At 41.9% G+C, this 27,713-nt stretch overlaps 1 protein-coding gene across 14 annotated transcripts in view; it reads right to left on the bottom strand.

Moving 5' to 3' along the window:
- The window catches only part of nav3 (neuron navigator 3), a 272,465-nt gene that overhangs the window by 10,726 nt on the left and 234,026 nt on the right, over positions 1-27,713 (bottom strand). For 5 of the 14 annotated variants that reach the window (XM_028043463.1, XM_028043455.1, XM_028043456.1 and 2 more), the window contains 19 exons: positions 26,094-26,829; positions 24,555-24,980; positions 23,928-23,969; positions 20,311-20,468; positions 18,540-18,737; positions 18,359-18,411; positions 17,766-17,789; positions 16,015-16,038; positions 15,765-15,842; positions 12,385-12,468; positions 11,452-11,563; positions 10,117-10,241; positions 6,900-6,923; positions 6,379-6,545; positions 4,663-4,816; positions 3,367-3,553; positions 1,670-1,767; positions 1,487-1,582; positions 76-244 (listed from right to left, as the gene is read on the bottom strand). In XM_028043463.1, coding sequence (XP_027899264.1) covers positions 76-244; positions 1,487-1,582; positions 1,670-1,767; positions 3,367-3,553; positions 4,663-4,816; positions 6,379-6,545; positions 6,900-6,923; positions 10,117-10,241; positions 11,452-11,563; positions 12,385-12,468; positions 15,765-15,842; positions 16,015-16,038; positions 17,766-17,789; positions 18,359-18,411; positions 18,540-18,737; positions 20,311-20,468; positions 23,928-23,969; positions 24,555-24,980; positions 26,094-26,829 — 2,955 coding nt within the window. The remainder of the gene's footprint in view (positions 1-75; positions 245-1,486; positions 1,583-1,669; positions 1,768-3,366; positions 3,554-4,662; positions 4,817-6,378; positions 6,546-6,899; positions 6,924-10,116; positions 10,242-11,451; positions 11,564-12,384; positions 12,469-15,764; positions 15,843-16,014; positions 16,039-17,765; positions 17,790-18,358; positions 18,412-18,539; positions 18,738-20,310; positions 20,469-23,927; positions 23,970-24,554; positions 24,981-26,093; positions 26,830-27,713) is intronic. The other 9 variants (XM_028043458.1, XM_028043468.1, XM_028043461.1 and 6 more) reach the window with 7 other exon arrangements.

The following is a 27,713-nucleotide window of genomic DNA, read 5'->3' as shown; positions in this document are numbered from 1 at the left end:
GTTTAACCACCAGGAAGCTTAATGCCAGCAAGAAACCCACAGAAAACCCTGACAGAGATTCTTTTGTCAGCGTACCTTTGAGGTGAACCTTGATTATGTTGTTGTCGCCCACCAGGTAGCCGCAGGGCAACAGCTCAGGCACTTCGGAGGCATGGCAGCGGATCACTTCCCCCATCCTGTAGCCCACAATGCTGTCAGAGCTAAGACCCAGGCTGGTCCCAGGATCCACCCGGAACACGTACTCCTGCAGCAGGACGGAGGCAGAGGAAGCTTAGCGGCAATGCTAGCTATGGATACATTCACACTGCAGGCCTTTAGGCGCAATTCTCATTTTGCTTTGAGTTGTCGTTCACTTTTTCAATTTGCATGTGAACTCCTGTGTGAACCGTAAGTGACCTAAAAGCATCCCACATTCGCAGTACAGAACGAAGTAAACATGGACAGTAATGGTGGAGTGTATCTTGCGATTTTCACAAATCTTGAGCTTTTCACCCCTTAAAGAAAAATCTAATTTGTGCCATTTCCATATGTGGCACAAATTCTGACACATATCCAACTGCTTTTAAAGCATCTGCAGTTTGAACGGTAATTTTATCTGACTTTTACGTCATTAATGTGAGACATAAATCATAATTCTGCACCAGAAGAAGCTGGTGCGATAAATCTGGATGGCACCATCCATCCATTTTCTTACACCCTTGTCCCTAGTGGGGTCGGGAGATGCTGGTGCCTATCTCCAGCTAACGTTCCGGGGCGAGAGGCGGGGTGCAACCTGTACAGGTCGCCAGTCTGTCGCAGGGCAACACAGAGACAGACAGAACAAACAACTATGCACACACACTCACACCTAGGGAGAATGACCTGACAGTCATGTTTTTGGACTGTGGGAGGAAGCCGGAGAACCCACACATGTACAGGGAGAACATGCAAACTCCATGCAGAAAGACCCCGGGCTGGGAATCGAACCCAGGACCTTCTTGCTCAGTGCTACCAACTGCGCCACTGTGCAGCCCTGGATGAAATCAATGGCTGAAAATTGAAATTATGGACTTATAAAATAAGTGCTTGTCACTGAAGCACATCACAATCTGACTACACATCCAAACAGATTTTCCTACAGAAGTTATATTCAATACACCACAAAAGGCCTTTGCTATTAGTTGTGCTTTATTTTTCTTAGCTTCCTTTGACTTATGATTTTGTGACAATACTGTCAACTACTGTATAAATATACTTTAAAATCCAACCATCCAGTATTACTTCCATAAACAGAGCGCTGCTGTGACGTCTACATTCTTCTCTGTGCATGCTGGTTGCTTTGGTGCCGTAAAAAATTCACATGGAGGCCAGATAGTATGAAGAACCAGGCAAAAATCTCCGGATTTCAGCAAAAGAAAACAAAAAATCAAACTTTAGAATCCACCACATAGCCTTAATGTTCTACCTCTAAGAACTCAAGATAGACAAATTCTGTCGATCTGCTTACTTTAAAGAGCCGCCGGATGACCCCGTCCAGGACGTCCCACTTGGTCTTCCCACTAACACCTATAGACCCGATCAAGTACTCGTGGCTTTGTGGAACCTGAAGAGTCAGCAGAAGAAATCAAACATCAGGAACAATACGGATATATTTTTGTGATCCAAGCAGGATGAATGGTCATCAACAAACCTTGGTGCTTTTTGGCCCGCTGCTGATGGTGACCACTATCCGCACACTCCGACTTTCCTTACGGAGATTTCCCTCGTAGCTGTCGTCCAGGAGAATATCTGAAAGGAAGACGTTCTGTTAACACATTGACTACCTACAAACAAATTGGTCACTGAAGTTTATTCTGTAAAATTTGCTGCCGAGTCTCTCAAGATGGACAAGCAGCACAGTCCAAGCATTCCATCATCATGCATGATGCCAAACACCAGCAGACGCTATAAGAGTGAGGATGAACTGTATTTCTTGACTGCATTGTGTCAAGTGTAAGATTAGGGAAGGGGATTATGGCAGGGGAGTTGATTTTCAGGGGTTGGAATTGATCCCATGGCTCCAGAGAAAGGAACCCAATTTTTTAGCCAACCAATCTGGGGCTATTTTGGGCTATTTTATGCTCCCAACTCTGTAGGAACAATTTAGGGATGGACCGCAGTTATGAGGCAATGTGGCGAAACCTGAAATTGCTGCTGTGCAAGTTACTCAACAGGTTGTTGCTAGGTAACCAAAGAGTGAACGAGTTAGTTGATGCCACTACTGTACAGGAAGGACCTCGTACAGTAGTGGCTTACCTAGCGCTACATACTCAAACCAGACTTTTTCATCCAACATCAGTGTCTGACCTCACCAATGTTCTTCAGGAAAAAAGGTCACAGATTCCCATAAATACAATCCTAAATCTTGTAGAACACCTCAGCAGGAGAGTTAAAGCTGTTAAAGCTGAAAAAACCCCCACATCATCCAAAATAATGGTCTTAGTCATTTCTGTTTTTTCCCAAAAGTGATTTCTGCAAAGAAAAATCACCACCTCTTTCTTTCCAAAGGATGTTTTAGAAAAAAATACACTTTTGGCAAAAAAATGGCTTAGGCCGTCAGTTTAAAAAGATGAAGATATTAGATCCTTTGGATTAACAATAAGACTTGATTAAGGTTCGTGTGTCTGTTCAAGTGATTTTAGCAACAAAATGTAATGTAAATGTACTGCGAGTTATTTATTTATCAATTTCTCTGGTTGCTGAATGCTCCTCCATATTGCCGTTCTTCTTTTCCCAGAATCAAACCTACATGTCAGCCGATGAACCCGAGGCTTTTCTGCATTTTATTGCAAAAAAATGGCTACGCTTTTCCAACAAAAACAGCATCTTACATCACACTTAGCCAATGTCAGTTTACATAACTTCACACTTCAACTCTGAATGCTTTTCTCTCTGAACCATATTCTAGAGTGAGGAAGGGGCCACTTGGTATTCAGCTGGCCTCCTGCTTGCTGCATGCACTGCATTGAGGTGATAACAGCCGCTTCTTCCCTTCGTCCACGCGCCATCACTCTTCGCTCTTTTCGCCATCAGCTAACAAGCCTTTCCTGTTAATTACTGAATGAGCAAAACGGACAGACTTCTTTTTCTGAAACGGACCGAGTCAGGAGATATTCTCCACTTCGTTGCCGAATAGGGTTCTGTCCTGCTGCAGGTCATCAGAGGGGAACGTTTTATTCCTGAAATAAGCCTTTTCGACCAGATTCCTTTGCAGTTATCCGGTAAACACAGGCGAATGAAGAGAGACATTTTAAACCGACAAAGTAGAAAATTAGTTTGAACAATCTCTAGAGTTCAGAGCTGACATTGTTTGTCACTGAAGACCGATGGGATTGACGGCGTACTCACCCGACATGATGGTGTCAGTGATGTTGAGGTTATTGAGCGACAGCCCCAGCGACTGCCGCGAGGAAGACGAGGACGTGCTGGAGGCCTCGGAGGGCGGCCGGGCCATCTTGATGGGCGTCGCCGTGGGCGTGGCGTTCCCGCTCGACTTGAGCCGGTCGTTCTCCGCTTTCAGGGTCTCGATCTCGTTCTGCGGGTCGGAGGAATAAAGTGACGGCAGCTCCCAACGGCTAGCAGTTATTTATTCTGAATGCGTAGCACTGCAATTATGGTGCTGCAAGGGTTTTTTTTTTATCTTTAAGGCCTCCTTTGTGTTGAAGTTAAGTCTCAGATAAAGAATTTAAAACGATCACTGAGATCTGAGGGCAGACAGAAAGGCTTCTACAAACCGGATAATCCAGATGTACAAAGATCCGATTAAGTGAGGCGTTCCTGTTCATTTGACATGTTCTTTCACCGCATGCTTAGCTTTTTAAAGATGGAATCGCAGCAAGCAAGACATGAAAAAATGTGAAAAATAAGCAAGTCATTTGTTAACACAGCTACAATGGAGTTGAAATAAGAAAATAATAATAACATATTATGTATTAAGAGGGTTCTTGGAGGATTCAGTAAGTAAAATTTAACACCTTCTAAAGACTTTTTAAGACTGTTAAGACCAACATTACCAGAAACTTTCAAATTAACATTTTTAACAAAAGAAACCATTTATTATCAATTTAGTTGTCAAAGAAGATTCAAGTTTCTTCATCAAAAAGACAAAATTATATCTGTATTAAAAAAAACAGCAGTAATCTTCTCAAAGCTGCAGTAAAAAAACTTTTATTAAAAAATGTTTTTTACATATTTTCTAAAACTGTGACAGTATAATAATCTCCTTCCTAAACTATTATAGCTAGTCTTAGCATTTGTGAAAGTCTCTGCTGATGGTGAGGAGAAGCTGAAGGGGATGCGAGGGTGACTGACAGCGCTAAGACCCGCCTCCTGGCTCTTCTTGCTAACACAGGGAAAAGGAAGAGGAGCTCAATTTTTTTTACAGATCATCTGTCTCGTACCAAACTGTCACAACGTGGTGACAGTTTCAACAACAATGTAAAAAACATATCATTCATAAAAGTTACATAGTGCAGCTTTAAACTTTGATTTCCTGTTTTGTTTTTTGTTTTTTTACTTTTTTAGACTTTTTAAAACCCTGTTACAAGATTTTGCATTAATATTCATTAAAGGAAAAGAAGCTACTGAAGCCAAGCTGGTGTTGTGTGGTTCTACGAATGATTTCCCAGGTTTTCCCAGCCTCACCTGCATGCGGTTCATGGCCTCCCGGATCTGGTCCAGGTGGTGCGCCGAGCTGAGAGCCTCCAGCCGGATGTCGGTCAGCTTCAGCTCCTTCTCCCGGAGCTCGTTCTTCAGCTGCAGGATGATCTCGGCCTCGGCCTCCGTGCATTCGCACAGCCTGAAGCGGTGATTAAAAAAACAGGGAGGGAGGAGCGCAGGAGAGTAAAGGGGAGGGAGGGTCACCTTCTGGAGTTACACCAAACTCACTCACACGGCACACACACAATCTGGAGAAGAATTTGCTTCAAAGGAAACAGGGAAGCTCGAGTTCTGAGGGGAGGTTTATGACCGTCAGCGAGGTGAGGCAGGGAAGTGGAGCATTTGGAACAGCAAATTGCTCCCATTCAAGGCCCTTTGGTTCAGGTGTTTACAAGAGAGAATTTGGTTTGTTGGAGAGGGAAAGATTTGTCTTTTTTCAGAAAACCCCCCAAAAAACATGCGTTTATGTGTGAAAACCTTCCACATGCCAGAGGAAAACTATGCCTGACATGTTAAAGTGGAATAATCTCACCAGGTGTCTCACAGCAGCAGCTGCATGCTGACTGTCTGCAGCGTTTCTAAAATATTCATACTCCTCGAACCTTTCCACATTCTCTGGGATTTTATATGATAGACCACCACAAATTAGAGCAGACAGTAATTCGAAAGCGGACATAAAGGTTTAAGAACTAAAAATCTGAACATTTCATTCCATCTCCAGTCCTTTGCAGCTTTTAACATGCAGATGTTAAAAACTGTTCAAAACAAAAAGAAAAATCTTCCTTAAAACTTGCTCTGGTTCATATTTTATTATCCGTTTTAGTTTAATCAAATCTCTTAATTGCTCGTTTTGTTGCTGTATTTGTTTCTCTTGTAATTGAGATCTTGGATCTCAATGAGACAACCTGCATAAGCAAATATCGAATAAAAATAAAAACAGCTCAAGTGATCCGATACAAATATCTGTATCAGTGTCAATGTTGAAAAAAATTCTAGGTCGGGTATCGGTGACAATGTGCCTGACCCATAAGGGCTGATCTATTCATTCTAATTCTATCTTTTGTGCTCTTGAGCGACGTCATGCTTTATTCTTTAGTTCACATTTTGTTTGGAATTTTTAATTGCACTTGGTGAACTATTTGAAGGTTTGTTGCAGTTTGGTTTTACGTTTTACCAACGTAGTCAACTTATTGTTTTTGTCAGCTTCGGTTTTTGGCATTATTTATTTTACATGGGCTGTTATACTCCTAATAGAACTGAGTGAATAAATTAAAGTTGGAAAATCATGTCTAAACTAACCCTAACCCACAAAGAAGGTCAATTATGCCCTTCTTCTCTGTTATTCTTTTGTATTGAACATGAAAAGAGAAAAGTCACACCAACACAATCCAGTGCACACACACTCCCGGGGAGCAGGCCCGTTACCGAGATCTGTGCTTGTAGACCACATGACCGTTAAGCTTTTTCTTTGGCGTCCATATTGGGGAGGACTTGCTGTCGCAAATGCACTTGCTACGGCAGGTTGAGCAACATTTCAGAAAAGTGTGGAGACAGCGAGAGAGAGAGAAAGTGTTTGGAGGGGAGAGTGAGGTGACGATTTTAGTTTAAAGGAAACAAAGGAAAATGAAATTAACTCAAAGGAGAAAAAGGAACCAAAGTGGTGACTGCGTGTTTGGGTGTCGGGGTGCGTGGCGGACTCACTCTGTGGTGGAGGGGGAGGAGCGCAGCGTGGCGATGCTGCCCTGCCTGTTGTCGTGCTGCAGCTTGGGCGAGGAGGGCACAGAGTCGGTCATCTCCTCCATCTCGTCGTGGGCCGACTGCGACTTGCTTTTCTTCTTGCTGAACGCCTGCTTGAAAGAGCTGCGCAGCTGCAACGCACAAAACAAGAGAGCGCGTTAGTTCCTGACGGGTTTCCACTGCCATGTTGTGTCGCGTCAGATCAGGGTGTCACTCGTTTCCAAGCAATAGCCGCGGTCTGTTTTAGGCAAAAAGGCAGAAAAGCGAGGCCGTAAGTAGAAATGAGAATGAGGAGTCGGGGGGCGGAGGGGAGGATGAGTCAATTGAGATGAACAAACATACAGGGGAGAAACGGAGGAGCAGGGTTGCTGTATCCATGCCGACGTTCCAAAGAAAGACATAAAGGAGTAAGGATGAAGGCGGGGCCGTGATTAGGACAGGACTAGTGGAAAACTGAAACGGAAAACACTCTGGAAACCACTGACCTGAGCTGGGATGGAATCAGCCACCTGAAGATGCAGAACACACCCAACGTTAAGGCACGCAAACGCACACACACACGTGCTCAATACACACCCATCTATAGCAGACTGTATTCACTCAGAGTAACAGCTGAGAGTGGCTGTGTTCTACAAAGCATGGCAGAGAAGGTACAGTTACTACAGCTGGAAGAGGGATGAACAATGACAGCAATTTATATGACTGGGAAAGCTAACTTTGTCCGAACAGAAAACATTTCTGCAAAATCCGTCTGGAACCTGTTTTATTTGGAGTGTGGGAATAGCAGCCCTGCAAGGATAAGCGGGTTCAGACAATGGATGGATGGATAGATGGTCTGGAGGACACACATCCATATTAAAAAAGCTGCATCAACCGGACAAAACATTTCAGTGTTATACTTCTAAAATCTGAAACCGTCTCTCTGAAGAAGTGAGACGGGCCTCCATTCTGACAATGTTTAAATCCGGGCTGAAAACACTTTTTTCATACTGAAGAAATATTTTATCAACTTTTTCTTATGTTGAATTAATCAGTGATTCTTTCCTTCCTTATTTTAGTTTGTTGTAGTTTGTTTAATTCATGCCTATGATTTTAAACTCTTACTCTTGAGTTTTCTGTAAACAATATGAATTGTCTTGTACACAAAATGTGCTTACAGATGCATCTATCGCCCGTTCCGCTAATCTGCTAATAGCAGAGCTGATTTTTCTTCCATTGGAAACGTTTAACACTTAGATTCCCCCAAGTAAAGTTTTCTAAATAAATTCAAAATTTCTAATTTACTTGGCTGTTTTGTAAACATTCAGTTGAATAATGTTCAACATCTGTGCTTAAGTTTTGGTTATCGACTGTTAAGTAGTTAAGAAGTAGCTAGACGTTGACATACACGCTCTTATTTTGAAATGTGGGAAGACCGTTTACCCAGCAGTTCTGTTTTCTCTTCCCAGGTTTCCCACCCAGGACTTGGTGCAGTAAGTGACATTTATTCTCTACCTAGAATGCATCAGTGAACAGTTTAAAATCTGCTGATTTTAAACTGTATGCTTTCTGGCTGAAGCCCTAATGTGGTCAAATTTAGCAAAAGCAGCAAAAAATTTCGCAGAATTTTCCCAAGAATCGCTTCCTGAAGTGTAAACATATAGGGAGGTGTGTAATAACAAATTTGACCCTGTTGAGGGCGATATACTATGTTGTCATTAAAACATAATTTCATTTTGCGCATTAGCATTAGCTTCAGCTAAATACCATGTTGGTATAGTGCCTCAGCATTAGCACAATGTTTATGATTAGTGCTTTAGGGTTAGTGCAACTAACTTTTTAGCTAGTTGTGCTAACTAGCAGTTAGCGGTGCTGTTTAGTCTAGCACCTTTCTCTTTGAACCGCTGATAATTTGAGCAATTTTTGCTGCAGTAGCAGCATCTGTTGGATCCAGCTGAAAATGGCTGTTAGCTTACATTTCAATTTATGGGGAAGCATTTATTTTCTTCAAGTAGTATTTTCTGCAACAGAGGTCGAGACAGAACTTCTAATATGTCGACTGACTCGGGGGAGCTGCAGCAAATAAAGACTGCTGAGCTGCTGCAGAACAGCAAGAAGTAAAACCAGAAAGAATGAAGGAAGGTTTTGAATTCTGCTCAAGATTTCTGACTGGATTTGTCGGCAGTTTTGAGTTCTGTGGTTTGATAATGAAAAGTCAAATGTGAGAGCAACAGGAAGACATGTAGAGCGGTAAATGTTGAAGGCACTTCAATGATGTGATCACAAAGCAGATGGACAAATACCAACATGAACAGTAAAAAAGAGAAATTATAAAAAACAAATGATCTTTTCAAGAGTCAGTCACTCCAGAAATCTCAATGACTTTACAGTAAGAAAAGAATTAAAGCTCCCGATGTCTATAGCAGTAAAATATTTGTGCTGCTGTGCAACATTGAGGAAGTGCTCAGTCAGACTTTTAATCTGAATGTTAACAATAATGAGACATTAATAAAATACTGAATCGTTAAATGGCACTGAACAATGACAAAATGATGAAAAAGGCAATTTTTGGTGAGGAATAAATCAGGACACCCTTCCACTTAGCATGGTTAAACCCACACAAAGGAATATCACATCAGTTGCAAATGGTGGGGAAGTCATTATTCTGTCTGTGCAAATGGTTGTGAACACCAAGATGAGATCCAAAGAGTTCTATGAAGCCTTTGGAAACTAGGCTTTAGTGACTTATGAGGCCAGTGAGAGACTCAAAATACTCTGTCCAGAAAACCATCTACAAGTGGAGGATGTTGAAAAGGTGAGCAAAGGGGAAAACCTTTGCACTTTAAAAGAACGTAGACAAAAATTGGAACATGTCTGGTGCAATTTAAAGATAAAATTCCAGAAAAAGACTATGTGAAAACTAATTAATAACAATGTCTGAGTGAAACCCTGGACCTGGATCCCACTGAGATATTTTGGGGTGACTTGAAACAAGATGACCACACATGGGAAACCCCTCTAACATCTCAGAGCTGGACGTGAGCTGGAAATGTTTCCTCAGACCAACTGGTAGATGGATACAAGAAGCATCTCACTGGAGTTACTTGTAACAGAAGCTTTTGGCACTCAGGGTGTTGAAACCTTTTCCACTTAAGACATACTTTTGTTGACATCTGTAGTTCAAAGGTTTCAGGGGTTTTGCAGACTTTACTTTTCAGCTGCAGTCATAAAAGAAATGAGATCTGTGTGTGTGTGTCGATATGGTCTGGGTCGATCAGAAATTCCTTGGCATAAGACGAACTCAAGAGTCAGATGTGAGACCGACGCTCTGACAGGTGAAGTTTGAGCCAAAGTGGGACAGTGACCCCAAACCCAGCAGTAATCCTGGAACAACAGGACTGAAAAGGAGAAAAAATCAAGGTTTTGGGATGGACATGTCAAAGTCCAGAGCTCAACCTGATGGAAACGCAAAGGCAGCAACTTCATACAGATGCCAGCAAAAATAAACTCCATTAATCCTATGAATAGTGGGCAAATATGTCTGCACAATTATGTCAGACTGAAGAAATCATATAGAAACTGAGTTGATTCCACGAGCTACTGAATCCCTGGGAGCACTCAGTTCTTCCTGTGACTTCACTTACAGTGGTGGCAGCTTTCTTTATCCCCCGCCTGTGTAATTCTCATGCTAATTTCTTTCTTCTTCTTCTTCTTTCCACTTACCCAGCTCTTCTTCTTCTTCTTTTTATCCTCGGCGTCCTTGCCCAAGCTGCCCATGCTGGCGTGACTGGCAGCGCTGTTGATGCTGGACATGCTTTCCGATGAGTGCTGCCGCCTAATCCGAAGGTCTGAAGGAGACAGACAAAGCAATCCTCAGTGCGAAAAACACTAAGCTGGAGAGCGGCTGAAAACGAGACAGTTGGTGTGGGGCTTTTGCCTCTGTAAGACTTTGTAACGCTACACTGAGGCTGGTGCACTGAGAGGGCCTCAGCCAATCACTGCTACTGCTGACTGAGGCTGTTTCGTGACTGGAGAAGGTCACAGATCACTTCCATTTTAGGGTTTTTTTTTCTTACACTTAAATGTTTCAAGTAAAATTCATTTTACAATTAGACAAAAATTAGGTATTGACATTATTTCATCTTTTCCATCCCAAAGTCTTCCTTTTGTTTGCTTGTGGATCAATGTCCGGTTGCACAAGCCATGAAGGTTTAATCTTTCAGTCGCACACTAATGGCTGAGCATTCTCCTTGAAGGGGCAGTATCATGTTTTCCAGGCACATAGTGTAATTTTATAGCACAATGAAGTTACCTTGTTATCTTTATTGTTTTAAAAACCCCAGAAGCTTGGTTCCCTCAAGCGTTTTCCACAGCCTAACGGTTGCCTCAGGAGATTTAAGCATATTTCTCAAAGCAACACTCCAGGTATGGTTTTGATGATGTTATAACGCGACAAAAAGCTTGGAAAAGTTGATTTCACACAATACCGCCCCTTTAAGGGGTTTCTGATAGAAAACAGAATTCATGGCGAGCCTGGCTGTTCCTGAAGTTGGCTTTACAGCATATTTAACGGGACACACACCTTCCAGAATGATCCACGTTTGTCTTATCACCCAATAGTGTTTTTCCAAAAGTCTTGGGGATCATCTAGATTTTTGGGTTTCTTTTTGGTCAGATGTTGCTTTGGTCTTGGAACTCAATCACAGATGCCATTTTAGCCGAGTCTGTTTCTTATTGTTGACTCATGAATCCTGAGTTTTAGATGTTGTCCTATTGGATGAGTCTATAACGAGACGCTATGCTTTCCCCAATGAGTATAATGACTCCTACTGTGGTTCTCTAGAGTCCCAAAGCTTCAGAGAGGAGCCTTCATTTCAAAACTGCTTTTTGGTTCAGGTCTGGTTATCTTCATCTAAAATGTATGTATGTGATGATCTGAAACATTTCAGAAAACAAGCCAACTGCAGTAAAGGAATCGCAGTGTAAAAATGATCAATGGCGCACAAACACCTCAGCTATAGTCGTAGTTTAGGGAGCACACCCTGCTGGTTTTGCTACCTTTGTGTAGGTGGTCCGGGCCGTTGAGCGCCACCTGGATTGCCGTTTGAGCGTCGGTGTTCTGTGTCTTCAGCATCTCTATGGTTTCTCTCAACTCGGCCAACTCGGACTCCTGCAGCGGCAAAACGAGGACAAGAACAGGAAGTTCTCTTTTTAGCATCACAGAAACACTACTTAAGAGAGGATGGGATCTTTGTAGCCTGGACGAAAACACATATAGCAATAAAATGTGCCCAGACTAGAGCCCTTTGGAAGTTTTTTTTTTGGTTTTTTTTGGAATCAACACACAAGCTGCTTTGATGTGAACAAGTTCCCCAAGTTTGGCTTTGACAATAGTTTTATTAAAGCAGAAAGGGAGGAGGAAAAGTTTTCCCATTAGATGTCAGAGCCAGCGCCCCCTGCTCTGAGGAGGGGGGAAAAAGTCTGCACTCTTTGTTGAGCTGACTTCATAGAGGAGAGGGTACCTCCTTTTTCTTCTTCCACCACAGCCCACTGAGAGCTGCAGATAGGGCTGCTGCTTTAATTAAAAGTTAGAACCGTGTTGTCTGACAAAGGCCTCCCTCTAGTCTGCTTTAGCGCCTAGAGGATTAAAAAGCTACCGGGTCCTGTCAGCCCTTTGAGCTAAAGATACTGATGCTGATGCAGTGATCAGTGGGAAGCTCTTGTTGAGCTCTTTTGAAGGACAGCATAAGAACTTTGTCTTAAGTGAGGCAAATCTTGAGATAATAGGAAACTACGACATTAGCAAGACCCAAGACTTTGGCAGCACCCAAATTTTGAAGATAACAGAAATAATCCAGTAATTCTCCACCATGTTCTACCTTTCAAGAAAGAGTTTAATGAAATGGCACAGCTTCCTTTTCCTAATTATTTCTCTTCCTTTGAATGCAGTTTCCTTTAGTCTGTTGTTGAGTGAGGCGTAACTTCTCGTACCTTTTGTTCGGCGGTCATGGTGAGGCTCTGTAGGCGGCAGGTCATGTTGCTGAGGCTCTTCTCGAAGGCGGCCACCAGGTGAGCCTACACACACACCGAGACATCTGCATTAGGACGCTCTGATTTCATTTCAGAATAACTGGGTTTAACTGAATAAGACGTTTAATATTTTATATAACTGACTTCACCAGTTACATACAAGCACAAACTCCAATGTATTTTGTTGGGAGTTGATGTGACAAGGTAACACAGATTAGTGCCTACTTGGGAAGTAAACGGAAAATGTTTTCGGTTTTCGAATTTTTAAAATTAAAATCTTATGAAACCATTTGCTTTCAGAAGTTAGCCAACTACAGCATTAGAAGACGAAGCCACAGCTACACTGGAACTGTTTTACAGTCTGATCACGTGTTAGAACGGCCAAGTCAAAGTCCAGATCTGAACCCAATTGAGAATCAGTGGCAAAACCGACTGAGTTTGAGATATTTTGCTAAAAAGAATGGGCAAAAAAATGACGGTGTGCTAATGTCAAAAAGCGGTTCTTCAAAGTATTCACTATATTTTGTACAATGATTAAACTCGTAAATATTTCCCCGATTATTCAATCTGATGCATTTTTTTTTTTGTTCATCACATTCAATTAACACATTATTTACAGTTCTAATTTGAGATAATGTGGAAGGGTGTAAGAGAGAATATGAAAACAACAATAATTCTAGTAAGAACTGTGTCTCGCAACCAGAACCATTCAAAGACACCAGGTGTTTATCCATAAATTTATTTCTATTTTGAAAGTTTGGCGAGAAGAAAACATAACTTTTGTGTTTAACAGAGCCATTAATACTGATTGTTGCTGAAGGCAACTGAGACAAGGCTGCATGTGGAGATTTGTTTTTCCTTAACAGCTTAAAACCTGGTGCTGAAACTTTTAAAATAGAAAAAAAGTCTAAATCGTCCTGGAGGACACGTTACATCTCACCAGATCAAATTATTGCTCGTGGATTTCTTGATGCTCTGTGTCTCTCTGGACTACTGCAGAGTAAAATGTGTGGCATACACATCAGAGAAGGGTTTCTCTCCATGACTCAATCCATCACCTGGGGATGCAGCAGCAACACGATGAAAGATGGCAGCAGGTCCAGGAAATCGTACCATCTGTCCTGCCGAATCTGTCAGTTTAGGACTGCGCCGCTCTGGAATTGGTCTTGCCTTAAAAATTGTGGTTTTGTTTATGAATGACTGTCTGGTAAAGCCTTCTGTCTACAACAGCAATGTTTGCTCTGCTATGATTTTTGCGTGTGTGCTCGTCTGTGTGTGGTTGTACGTATGTAACGCCTGCTCTACCTGTCATCCTTAGCCAGACACTCTGAGACACCTGTCAGGCCTGGTGTGTCACAGGAAGATGGGCAGCATGCCCAGACAAATCAAAAGAATGTCAGACTCACACAAATTCACACACATTCATGCTTTTTATCATTATGCCTTCAGTCTGGATAAAATTGTCTGCAGAAAGAAGAATTCCCCCTGTAACTGTGAGGAACCGAGTCCAAAAATAAAACACAGAGAGGAACACCCAACAATGCCAATTCCACTCAGTTTCCAGGGCTGAATTTGTAATGGTGTCGACCTTTAGAAATGCCAACTCCTCGTACCCCTCCCACTAACTCTGCATCTTCTTCCAACTCCACCTGTGAGCTGACTCCTCACCCCCACAGACAAGGGAGGTGATGATCAGCCTCACATCCCAGAGAAGAACAAACTGCCGTACACCTTGGACCTGAGCCCAACGGATCAGCATGTAGTTTGTTTTTTTTTTGTTTTGTTTTTTTACAAACTTCTTGAGGTCAGGGGTAGAAGGTTAATGTCACTCAAAATAAAATAACTACACAACGAGAAGTCTTCCCTTTCAGGGCTGTCTGATGTCTCCAATGAAGAGAAAAACTCAAAGCTATTACAATGTCTAAAATAAAGAGAAGCATTTCTCACGGCTGTTCCAATGCCACAACCTTGAAATAAGCTTGAGAACACGCTTGAGGATCTTAACCCTCCTAAAGAGAGTTAAGATCCCTAAACTGAGATGTACAACTAAAAGATGTTGCAATGTCTCTAATAAAGGAACACTCTTCTCAAAGTTGTTCCAATATCACCAGTGAGCAATTAAACTCCTCCAGAGTTTGATGATGCCTACACTAAGAAGACGTACAACTCAAGGATGTCTCCAATAAAGAGACACTCTTCTCAAGGGTGTTCCATTGCTACCAAACAGCAAGAAAACACCTAAAGATTGTTAAGATTCCTACACTAAGGAGACGTACAACTCAAGGATGTCTCCAATGAAGAGACACTCTCCTCAAGGTGTCCCAAAGACCAACTGACCTAATCTAGACTGTTAAGATCCTTAAACTAAGGGGATGTGCAACTAAAGGATGTTACAATCTCTCCAAAAAAAGCTCTCTTTTCTAGAGTGCTTTATAATGAGCCAATAATGAGATAAACTCCTCCTGAACGTTGTGATGTCCACAATGAGAGATACCCTCTTCAAGAGTGTTTCAATGCCTCCAATAAAGAGACACATTACTCAAGGGTGTCATGATGTCTCAAATTGGTAGACATAATTTTGAAAAGGCCTTCAACTCTACTCTTAAAGCACAACAAAGAGGAAAAGGAGAATCTTGTCCTCTTTGACAAGATTCTTCTGGTCCCACAAAGGACAAGAAGATTATGCACTGTTAAGTTGTTCGGACGTAGAGCTTTCTCCTGAAAATGGTAAACATTGTTAAAAAAGTTTTTAGTTAAATCAAAAGGCAAAACTATTGTTTATCAATGCAGAGCAAAGTTCTGTAAATCCCTCCTACATAGATGTTCTTTTGTCCTTCAGGTTTCTCCACTGTTCAGTTTCCAGCACTGATTTTGCTTTATTTTATGGTCAAAGCATCAAACTGCAAGAAGAGACAAAGTCTGCTTCCACACTTGAACACGCATTTAGCACTGCAGGAGGAGGATGACGCACGTTCCAATGCTTGAGACTGTCAATCTAGCAGCAGGAAGACTTTGTTAGGCATTTAGAGAGTTTCCTATCACTATTTCACCTACAAACTGATGTTATCTGCTCCTATTTTCACTCTTTTACCTCTGTGATTTCTGTTTTGGCAAAAAAAAAAAAAAAATCACTGGGTAAGACAAATGCAAAGAGACAATATGCACAGCTTGATCATCTGAAATACGGTCACGAAACACACACACATATGATGGCTGAAAGCAGAAAGCAAGACCAGATTTTTATTCCCTCCACAGCTGAAACAAACTGTGCTCTCCAAAAGGAGGCCATTATGGAAATGAGCCGGCTGTTTAATGGAATCCTTTGAAAGAAACAAACTCACGTTGGCAGACAGCTGAGACGTAAGGGTTGCCACCTTCTCCTGAGAAGCATCCAGCTCCCGCCGCAGCTTTCTGATTTGCTAGTTTTGGGCGAGAGAGCAGACGTGAATGCGCGCCATGTAGACAGACTTCAAACTTTTTGTAATCATGCTGATGAACATCAATGAGGAAAGAAAAGTTACAGTTACACAGTAACATGTGTCATAAACATTGGAGTGAAGTGTAAAGAAACATAAAGTGAGGGGGGATTACCGTGGAATTTTGGACTGTTTGGCCCTTGATTGAGAAGAAAAGAGTCAAAATTAACACTATGTTGCATGCTTACATCAAGCAGAACTGGGGTGGTCCAGACGGACACCACCTAACATATCACACCCGGTCAGAGGTTAGAAATGAGCGGCCAAGCAAGAGAGGCATGGACTTAAAACCTGGTTCAACAGAGCCTGCAAATATCTGGTTAGTTCCAACCAGATATTTACATACATGTACAAAAAAACATGCCTTTTTATTCTTACTGTCTGATGTGAAACACGTCTGGTTTCGTAACAGACAATAAGAAAAAATGGTCTTATTCTACGTAAGAGCGTATAGAATAATGTCAATTTCTGAAAAAGACGAAATCAGAAACTATTAAATATCAAACCAAAATCAGATTTATTTTACATCCGCATTGGAAATGTCATCCACAGTAATCAGATTGCCTTGCAAAAGTATTGAGTTTTGTTTTTCGCCCACATTTTAAGCACAGCCACACACTTCAGTGTATGTTACTGGGGTTCTGTGTGAAAGCAAAATGTGGAAAATCAACGTGTTTGTAGAAGCGTCAAAAGATATGAATACTCTTGGAGGCGATGTGAGTTTTGGCTAGTTATTAGTGGAAATAAGGATATTTACTCATCTAAATGTAATTTAATTGAAAATTAGATTTTTTTTTATTTCAGGGGAAATATCCCAAGTGTGTCACTAGTATTGAATTCTTAGTGATTCATTAAACCTTCGTCTCAGAGAGCATTTGAGCTAAAACACACGAATAAAACGACATAACTAAAAGACATTCAAACTTAAGACAAAAAAGGGGTAAACAAGCTAAATTAGATGAAGTCAGGGTGCAGTAGATGCATGTTGTGTTAGGTTTTGTAATAAAGAAAAGAAAAACGTTGTTTACATTGGAAAACGAAATCACCAAAAGATCATGAAAAGCAATGCAACATAGAGTTAAACTGTTTTGTCGTTAAACTGAACACAGCCGTAGCTCAAATTTTGATGTTGGTTCTGCCCAATGTTATTAGAGACAAACAGCAGCGATTTTTGTCCTTGTTGGACTACATCGGAGAAGAACATCTGCACAGCAGAACATGCAAGACGTTCAAACACAAGGAAACAGCCAGAGGAGATCCAAAAACAGGAGAGGAACATGCTGGGTCGGACAAACACTAGGCGAAAACAAACCAAGTCAAACAAAGCAGCAACGACTTTCGGTGCAATAAGAAAAGTATTCGCCCTTAACAGATTTTCATTGGTTTAGACAGTTTTTTTGTTTCCCTTTAATGAATGAAATCATTTAGAGACTACATGTCCTATTTACTTGGGTTTACTCTCCGTCTCATATTAACACAAAGCATTTCAATGTCGCAAAAAACTGAAGAAATCTGTCGGTGGGCAGAGACTTTCTTGCACTTGAAACCAGAAGTTGGACTTCAGCTGTAGGATTGATGTCGCACCGAATCGTATTGTTTCAGTTACAAGTTTGAAACCCATCAGGTTTGACTGTTCTGCTCAGTGGCTAGGCTAGCTGTTGTTTAGCAATCCAAGCCAGTGACACCGCTGCGACAGTCTCCCTACCAGACGTTGTACCAATGGAGTTTTCCAAGTTGCAGATTGGACATTTGAACTTCTGATGACAAATGCAACGCAGCACAAGTAATTGTAACCATAGTTTAGTGCTACACGGCAGGAAGGCAGCATGCAGACAGAGACATGCTTGTTCTGTCCCTCAGTTTTACCTCAGAGTGGGCTTTTTCCTCAGTCTGTAAGAGACAAGCAAACTCCAATTAGAACCATATCTTTACTGCCTCCCAGAGATGCTATTTCCCTTCTGATGTGACGAATCAGAAAAAGATTAAATAGCAAACATGGAAGATAATCTTACTTAACTTAAAAGATCTAAAAGACACTATCGCTGACAATTAAAATGTTAAAAATCCACCAGAAAACAAAATGAAAATTATTTTTTATTTATTAGGAAACGAATTGATTCGTTCAACGAGTACCAAAACTTTAGCGACTTGAAAGCTGCAGGAATGAGACAGAAGTGTACGGTTATCAGTTCTGCCTGCAAAAACTAATCTGCTATCTCCATGATTGTGGCGTCTGAGTCACAGCCTACACTATTAGAAAAGCAGCTTTCATGTTATTTAAGGCTGCTTTACACATTTCCGATATAACCTCAATAAAAACATACAAAACTGACCTAGAAGGGGAAAGAGATATAGTTTTAGATGAATTTCATTTCACTTAGAAAAAAGAAGACAGAATGCTATAGGGAGCATATTGTGTTTTATTTGATTTCTTAAACCTGTCCCATTGAGCGACTTACCGCAGAGTACAGTGAGGATGTGCTGGAGACCAGAGACAAGGACGAGCCATGGACTGTGAGACAGAGACACAATGTGGACAACTCAGATGACACTTCAAAAAAACATTCACTATTTTAACCTCAAACATATTTCTTTCTATTCTCATGGTATTTTCAGGTTCATAGTTCAGGACCGTCTTACCTTCATCAGTGCTGTCTCTGAAGGAACCTGAGCGACTGATGGCCCGGGGTCGGTCCTCCAGGGAGGTCGCACTGCCCCCTAGTGGGTGGCCCTCTCCGTACAGGTCAAACGAGTCCTGAGCGGGGATGCTGTTGGAGCGGCTCATGCTGCCGCTGTTGCCTGGTGGCAGGTTGTACTGGTTGATGTTGGTCGGACTTACTGCACAGTAATGACATGCAGAAAATGTAGCGGTATTAGTCACTTTTTTAATATACGTTATCACACCAAAAAGTTTTTTTCTTTCAACTAACTTTTTAAAGAAGTTCCTCAAATTTGCTACAGCTAATTTTATTCGTTTTGCTCGAGATGTTAATTCTGATTTGAATAATTCTGAAATTGAGAGTTATAGCTTGAGCAAACATAGTAAAACAACATAGAGAAACAAAATAGTCCTTTTTTAAAGTTGGTACAAAGAAACATTTTTTTCAGTGCCATGATCTTGCTTTTGCACATATTGTTTTGCGAAGCAACGTGTGTGACTTCTGGTGGAGTAAGTGCTATTATTGTCAAACCCTCTTGACTTTTTTGTTGTCAAATGTGTTTCCATTAAAAAAAATAATAATTATGAGCACTTGGAAGGATCGCATTAGAAAAGGTTGATGGAAACATGAACATTCATAATAATTTCCTCAGTTTTGCAAAATAGTTCTTTACGCTCACTTAAGTTAACTTAGATTTTTGACTCTTTTTTTTTTTAAATGTCGAAGCGCTAAAGGGAAGATGGACCCACATTTGTCAATTAAGTTCTGACATAACGGACATTTATCTGTGTTTTTTTGTTTTTACACCAACACATAACTTCAACATCTGATGTAATCACATTTTGCGTAGCCTGGTTGATTCACTCCAAACCAGTCGATTGGAAACATACCAAATTAACATTTTCCTTTTTGTGAAATTTTTAAAGTTTGCTCAACATTTACATGACCATTGGATGGAAACATAGCAATTTATTACTTTTGAAGACTCTGATGTAAAAACCTGCATTGTTATTCTCAACAAGCAGCAGATGGCATGTTTTAGTTGTTTCTCCTAAGTAGACCATATGGTTAAGATATAAGAAAAAGCTGGATATGGTATGGTATATTTTTTAACCTCTTTTTGTCACCCCATTCTTCTCACTAACATCTGTTACAATTGGACGCACATGGTGAGTTATGCAAATTAGGTAATGATTTTATTTAGTGACCTGCACCCATTTTAAGGACAGGCTGTAGCTACTTTACTTATGGTGGAATTGGTGAAACTAAGACTGGCTCACAACTCTTGGATAAATTGGCATCAAATAATAATTTCTAAATCATATCTGTGGTGGCCGTTAGGGGAACACAGTAAAAAAGTGACAGATTGACAGACAGTACAGGAACATTTTCCTAAGCGCTGTGAGTACAACCACGAGCTGCTAACAACGGAAAAGTTGGCATGTGCCTTGAAGCTTCCCATCAGTGCTGAACTAAAGAGCCGTTTTCAGTTTTTAATGAATCCTGGCTGCATTTGATTATCTCTAGTGTGAAATATTAAGTACTTAGAGACACCAAGTCCTAACTGGATGATTTTAGACTAAACATGGACCTTTTAAAATACAGTTTGAAATTCATGAAACCTTGTGAAAACTCAAAATAGAGCACATTTCATATTTGCCGGTGTTAGAATTAGTAGTGAAAAACACAAATGAAATTGGGATTTTTATGGACTGTAATATAATAAAATTAGGATATTTTTAAAGACTAACAGAGGTTGGAGTAGTGATATTTTCCAGTGTTGATGCAAGCCGCTCCGGGAGGAGAAAGCGGGGACTGGCTGCCCGTGTCCTGCAGGCCCCCGGTCGAATGCGACCTCAACCACTCCTTTCCTTCTTCATGGGACGTCTGCCGAGACGACGGCGGGTACCTGAGAGTCACAAAACCACTATGAACTTAAGACAGGAGGACATTCTCAGAAGTTAAAGCAGGTTACTTCTGCAGCAGCAAAGCTACACAGCGAATGCACAAGAGCAGAGGGTAAATAAACATGCACCACTATGCAATCAGCAACATGCAAAAAAAAAAAAAACAATCTGAAAATTTGAATCTTTCCTTCAGTCACCAGATGTGTATGATGCTTAAAAAACATTCATATAAATATGAATGTGTGTGACTAAAGCTGCCTGTAGCATTCAAACAATCTTTCACTACCATTCACACTGAGCCATAACCATAACAAATAACTCAGGAGTCTTTATAGTATCAAACAGGCAATGGGTTGGGGTAAACCTGTCCCTTCGCTCAATCATATCCCCAACTTCTCTATCCACACTGCTACCATTTGCTACCAAATTACAGTTGCCCACTAATAGTCCTAATCCTCTATACAACATGCTAATCTGACAGAGCATTTCTGGTTGAAATTGTAATTATTTATCTTTAGTGTTAGACAACGTAAAACACTGACCGAGTTAAACTTGCCAAAGATTTAGCTTGAAAACCGACTCAAGACCAAATTGTGACTTCAAGACACGGAAAGGGAACTTCAAAACCCGGATTAGGAGCAAACAGGAATTTAAAACTGAGGTGAGGATCAAACCGTGATACCGAACAGAGACTTTAAAACTGAACAAATCGGCAGAGCAGAACTTCAAAAGTGAGGTAAGGACCATGTCAAGACTTAGAGACCAAGGTAAGGCTCACACCATGATGTGGAATAGAGGCTTCAAAACTGAGGTAAGGATGAACTGGAGACTATAAGTTCCAGTTTGGGACCAAACCATGATAGTGACCTGGGACTTTAAAACTAAGACAAGAACAGTCGAACTAACCTTAGTTTTGAGTTTCAGTTGGGACTTCAAAAGTGAGACAAACACCAAACCATGGCTTTTGTACCTGAGTTAGATACTAAACCATGATTTTTATGCAATCTTAATGCACAAAACTGGCTAAGGTTGGAAAATATAAATGACTATTCAAATTTGCATCAGTTGAGGTTCCTCAAAAATCACCACAAACAATTGTGCTACAAAGCCAAGTAGACTCTAAAATGGTTTGAAGTGTTGAGTTTAGTTTTCAGAACATTGTATTGGCTGAACAGTTGCTACGTCAGTTCATCCTTCAATCATTTAACGATTTACAGGAAAATGAACTGCAGTTGTCCAAGCTTTTGCATGCTAATGAATGAAACACACACACACACACACACAAACACTCTCTACCATTCTACTCTTCTCTCCCCATCTCCAGCTCAACAGAAAGCCTTCTTATCTCCCACATGACAATCGGCCATATTTAATCCTCCAGGAATTATAATTGAGTTTGCACTCCTTCCTTCTTAGCAGCATTACCAGGCTCGTCACATCTGACCCCGACTTTCATCACTGCCCTGTACATCCTTTTCATTTCAACCAGCAATGGGCGAATACCACTCTAATTGCTGGTGTGACGTTGCATTTTTCGTTGCTGACGTTGTAACAGAATGACGTATAAAAGCTGTTTGACTTTCCCCCAATGAAATCGTCATCAACAGGACCTGTGTGCTTATTTCCTGTATATTAGTGTAGAAAGAAATCTGAGTTTCCATAGCTAATAACCAAAAGCTGGGGTGTAGCAGATCGTTCCTGAAATATGAACAGCCATTTGAGCGTAGAGGGAGCTTTTGCAAAAAGTCACCACAGTCCACGCTGAGCAGCATATCAAACAGGCAGAAAGAGTTGCATGACAGCAGATTCATTCAAGCTTTAAAAGAGCAAATGCACCAAAGGCAGTCTACACAACCAATAGTTTGAAACCAGGCCATTCATCTGCTCCGAAGGATTCCCTTAAAATATAGAGGCAAGTTTAAACAGCTATTAATCTGAGTTATTTCTTTGTTTCACGCTAAATTAAAAAAACCTCTAATTTTCTCCCTCAGCTTAACGTTCTATCAATCTGGTCTCAAAAATCCTACAGAAAACTTTTGGGGTGAGCTGAAGGACAGAGTGCATAAAGGATCCAGGCTTGTTGACAAACTAGAGAGATTGTGCCATCAGAGGAAAGATGCAATGCCTCAATTCAACTGAGCGGTACAAGGCGGGTCCGTAAGCCGTTTTATGGTTCAGGAGAACGTTGTCACTCGCAGGTGGGGTTAAACGCAACGTCTAACATTGCGACATACTAGTGCGATTACAAACATGACACATCTGTATGTTCAATTCCAGCTTCCTCCTGTCACATGTCGATGCGCCTCTGGGCAAGGCACTTAACCCCAAGTTGCCTACCGATCTTCGCATCGGTGTATAAATGTGAGTGCCTTTGTGAGTGCGAAAGGGGGAATGTCACTCTAGTGTAAGGTGCTTTGGTCAAAATGATTGAAAATGTGCTACATAAATTCAGTCCATTTACTATTTACCGTAGTTAAAAAGTGAATGCTGAAAACTGTCATCGGAGATGATCTACCTTGATTTTCAGTGGTTTTGTTTAGCCTAAATTTAACCCAAATTTAAGCTCATTCCAAACTCAATTGACCAACCTTAAATGAAAAAATTACCCCAAAAAACTGTTCTGAGTGTTGGAACGGAGGCTTGAACCGATTACTGGACCTCTGAATCTGAAAAAGCAGATGTAGATCTTCCTTGTTGAATTGCTGAGGAGTGTATGAGAGTTTGGTTTCCAGACTACATGGGTTTTGTGGCTGTGGAAAGGTTTACTTTCCCAAAGTTTTTTGCAAGGGATGCTGCAGGAGTACAGTGCAGAGTACCTGTACTCTGCCTGGGTTGCACATGTTCCCCAATCCTCGGACGGGAGCGTAAGGCATAATTATGGATGGTTTCTAGTTTGGTAGGGTCTCATCGTTCCTTTTTTCAGGTCACCACCTCCAGTGGAGCAGCTGAATGTGAAGTGACTACCTCCTCTAAGTCTGACCTCAACCAGATAAAGGTGGACTGACACCTACAGGTTGGGCGGTCTGTCTCTACCTTGGTGTATTGCTCAAAAGTGACAGCAGGATGTAATGGCAGGTGGAAAGACGAGTTAGAGTGATATGAATGAATTGGGCACCAAAGTCTGGTGCTGATTACTTTATTTAAAAAGCTGGATTGTTTTTTCCTCCAGTAAATTGAAGGTTGGATTATTTAATTTTATTTTTTTAAATCAAGTGACTGCAAAACAAACTAAATCTAAAGTACGAGTTTTGACAGTAAGGGGCACAGTAAATGTTGAGGTGACTATATTTAATGTAAATGTGCTAAATCATGCAGTCCTCCATCGTTTTGAATCTTTACATCAGTACCTATAGGAAATATCTCCTTAGGGCCGTGGTGTGAACAACATTTGAACATGCGCTGGTGATCCATGCGAGTGCAAACAGACAACAGAGATAACTACAGATGCAGATGTGCTGTACCTCAGTCCCTTTTTGGGGAGCGTGTTTCTGTCAAGGGGCATGCTGTTGAAACAGAGGAATGGGCCAATCAGATGAACACTCAAATCATTTATATTTCGTGACACATGAAAAAGAAGCCAAACGTTCACACAGAGACAGACAAAACGGAGAGAACATCAGGACATTATGCATCTACTGTACGTAGAACTACAAAAACTGAAAACACACACAAACACCATGTTTAAAGTTGATTGTTTCATTTTTGAGACATTCAGCTGTACTACTGAGGGACTATAAAAGTGTGCCATGATACTACGTTCTGTGTTGTACTCCATGCACTGCGTGTGAACAAAACAATGAATACACTGATACAGACTTCTTATGAGCATGTCTGAAATGATCTGAATTTATAGTGACTTTTTTCTGCCATGGTTTGGATTTGTTGTGTTTTTGTTATATTTGCAAAACCAGAGCAGAAAAATGTATGGTGTACTGGATGAGTTCATGTTTATCACTGGTATTACTCACTGTGATACTATCTATCTTCTTATTCCTAGATCTTAAGGTAACAAGGCTACACTTTTTGTCTCAGTTGTCAAATGAAACAATGAATACGATTCGTCCCAATCATATTCTCCTCTTACTCACCCCTCAGACAGGGTGGACTTGATACTGCCGGTTCGCGTAACCTTAGGCCCATGATGGCCCAGCGGCATGTCAATGGACTCAGAGCTGGTGTGCAGACTGGTCATACTCTGGCAGCTCAGCGTGTCCTTGCTGCCGGCTGACGAGCTACAGGCAGGCCAGGGGCGAGCGTTGGAGGGCAGGGAGAGGCCAGAGGCTGGGCTGGAGGCCAGCGAGTCGGTACACAGGTCGGGGGTTTTACCATACAGCGGGCTGCTGCCACCGCTCAGGCCGCCGGTGCTGCCCAGGCTCCCCGTGCCAGAAGAAGGCGAGTCCAGGCTGGCCTGCCTGGCCAGCGTGCCGTGAGGGCTGCCCATTATTGACGGGCACTTGCCAGAGTCGGGCGTGCCCGGAGAGCTGGCCTTGCTGCTGGCTTTGGTGCCAAACAATCTAGGGTGAGGGGAGGATGGGGTAGAGAGGTGGGTGCAGTCATTTAGAAGTGCTCAAATGAGCGATTGCAAGCTCCATACTGGAACAATACTGGACTGTTATAAAACTTAATGCAGCTGAAAATGTACAAGTTAAACAGCCAAGTTAATTAGCGCTTCAGAATTTATTCAGACTTAGGGGAGGCTAAGTGTGCAAATCATTTTCAAAGATAGCAAAAGCGCTAAATAAAAAATGAGCTAATAGCACTTTAGCCAAAATGTGCATAGAAACATAAAAATGTTCATGGGTGTGAATACTTATTTATGCATGGCACTGTATATGTAACAACAAAGTAGCTTCATGGCATCTTGTCACAGATAAAACCTTCCAAATACATTCATCACCTGATGCAACTGTAGCCATTTCAACCATATGAATAAATCTGTTAGGACCTTCAATCCTGTTACCCCTCAGTCATAGCAATATTTACTAAAAAAACATAATGAAAATTCTCTGTTGAGGAAAAAGAAGCTTGTAGACATGCAGATGGAACCAGCTGGTATGGCAGCACTGTTTCCAAACACCCACTAAGCTACAGCTTGAAAACAAAGACTGGGTGTCAAGAAACTTCCTGTTAACTTGATCTCTGATCTAGACTTCTGAACAGGATTTGGTGGAATTTAATCAAAACTGAACAAAGCTTTAGCTGCAGTTGCTTAACATCGACACTAGGGGGCAGTATATGTAGCAACATCCCTTAGCTTACTGGTTTATATTTTTTCTGTGCAGCCTGATAAAAACTGATAGAGATGTCAGAGGATGTTTAACCCATGGGGGAGCAGTCATGTTTCAGCTGTCCTCTCTTGGAGTCTTGGGAACAGGAAAAACAAATCTAAGCATTACATTTATCACTCAAGAAAAACCACACTGAAGCTCAGACTGATTTTCTGAATGAACCTGATGAACTCTTGAAGAGACCTGAGCCTGTTCCTGAACATCTACCATATCATGAAAGTTTTTCAAAAACGTAACTAAAAGAAACTATGCAGTGAAATGGCTGATTCACGCAAAACCCAACAAGAAGACAAGGGACCAAGACAGATGAGAGCAGACGGGAAGTATTCTGCGTCTGACCTGCGGAAGGTAGGCGAAGCGATGTCTGGGTATTTGGATCCCGGCTGCCTGAGGCCTGACTGGCCCGCTGAGCTGGAGGTGGGGCTGGATTTGGGAGGGGTGGACAGCCCTGCTGCCGGGTCCTGGTCCGACACCCCGACTTTCTCTTTATCCGTCTGGTTGACGGTGATGGGACTGGAGCGGTCCGAGCCCACCTTTCCCTCCCTCCGTTTGGCACCCGCTTGTGTTGATGCCCCGACCGCTGACTTGCCGCTGACGTTTGATTCGATGCTGCTGGAGCTGGAGCGGTGTCCGCAGCGCCCAGCCACTGCCGCCGCCGACCCGCTGGAGGATTTGGCGGGTCTGGGGAGGGAGCGGTACTGCAGGGTGACCTTGGAGCCGCTGCAGCTGAGGAGAATGCCGTCGTCCTGGGGCTGCGAGCCATCCAGGCTGGTTTTACGGACTCCGCTGATGCTTGTGCCTTTGCCGAGGGCAGCCGACGATTTGGGGGCCTTGCCCAGTGTGGCTGAGCCGCTGGTGAGGGCTGCACCGCTTGAGGTAATTAGAGTGCCGGCAGGGCCAGGGATCTTTTTGTATCCAAAGGAACTGGTGGCAGGGGGGCGAGCAATTCCAGAAGGAGGCTTCTTGCCTTCATCCCCGCTACTTCTCCCAGCATCTGACGGTGAACGCTGTATCCCAGCAGAGCTTTTGGAGGGTACTTTGCCCTTTTCTGAGGCCTTGGCATCGTCTGTTTTACCTGCCAAACAGACGAGAAAAGCCACAGATTTAGCATCCTGCCATCTGACAGCATCCTGCAGTTAAATTGATACCTAGACACATGAATTTCAAGGGATTTGTATTGGAATTTTATGAGATTGATCAAGACAATAACCCTTCAAACTGCATACTACACTTGCTGTCCTCATTTTATAGCTGGTGGAAACCTACCAAAACAACACTAAGAGGCAATATTATGGCACATAGGGGCATTTTATACCCCTATACACCCAATTGTTTGACTAAGAAAATTAACTCCTAGAAATTGGGCCTCTGTCTCTTTAAGAAACACCTGCTCTTTTCTGACCTTCAGGAAGTCATCACAACATACCTCCTCCATTAACTTTTTAACAATGTTTTTACCAGCGATGTATAATGAGCTCAGCTGTTTGCTAATTGATGCTGGCTAGTCTTGAGGAGCTGAGTGGAGGAGTCAAAGAAGAAGGATGCTCTACAAAGAGGAAGCTTGGAAACTGCAGATACGAGAAGGAGCTTCGTCCTCAAAGGAAGCGCTTACCACAGCTGAATGGTTGCCATGGGAGATTAGATGAGTTCTCAAACTTGCATGAAATAATCAAGGCAACACTCCATGTATGTCTTTGATAAGGGAATAACATTATAACATGACGTAAAGCTCTAAAATGTCAATTTTACATAATACTGCCCTTTAAAACCAGCTTTGTAGAGTGTACAACCAGCATCCGATCAACAGGTTCTTACACCTGAGCTCTGCAGTTCCTCCAGAGATACCTTGAACCTCTTGGCTCCCTCTCTGATCAATGCTTTCTTGCTCAGTTTGAAAGTTCATGTACTACTCTGTAATCAAATAAAATTTTTATATAATGCTTTGAGTTTTGGGGTTGC

The sequence above is a fragment of the Xiphophorus couchianus genome, chromosome 17 (genome assembly GCF_001444195.1).
Source record: "Xiphophorus couchianus chromosome 17, X_couchianus-1.0, whole genome shotgun sequence".
NCBI classification, from domain to species: domain Eukaryota; kingdom Metazoa; phylum Chordata; class Actinopteri; order Cyprinodontiformes; family Poeciliidae; genus Xiphophorus; species Xiphophorus couchianus.
The sequence above is the reverse complement of the archived record's forward strand: the minus strand, read 5'-3'. Positions and strand labels throughout refer to the sequence as shown.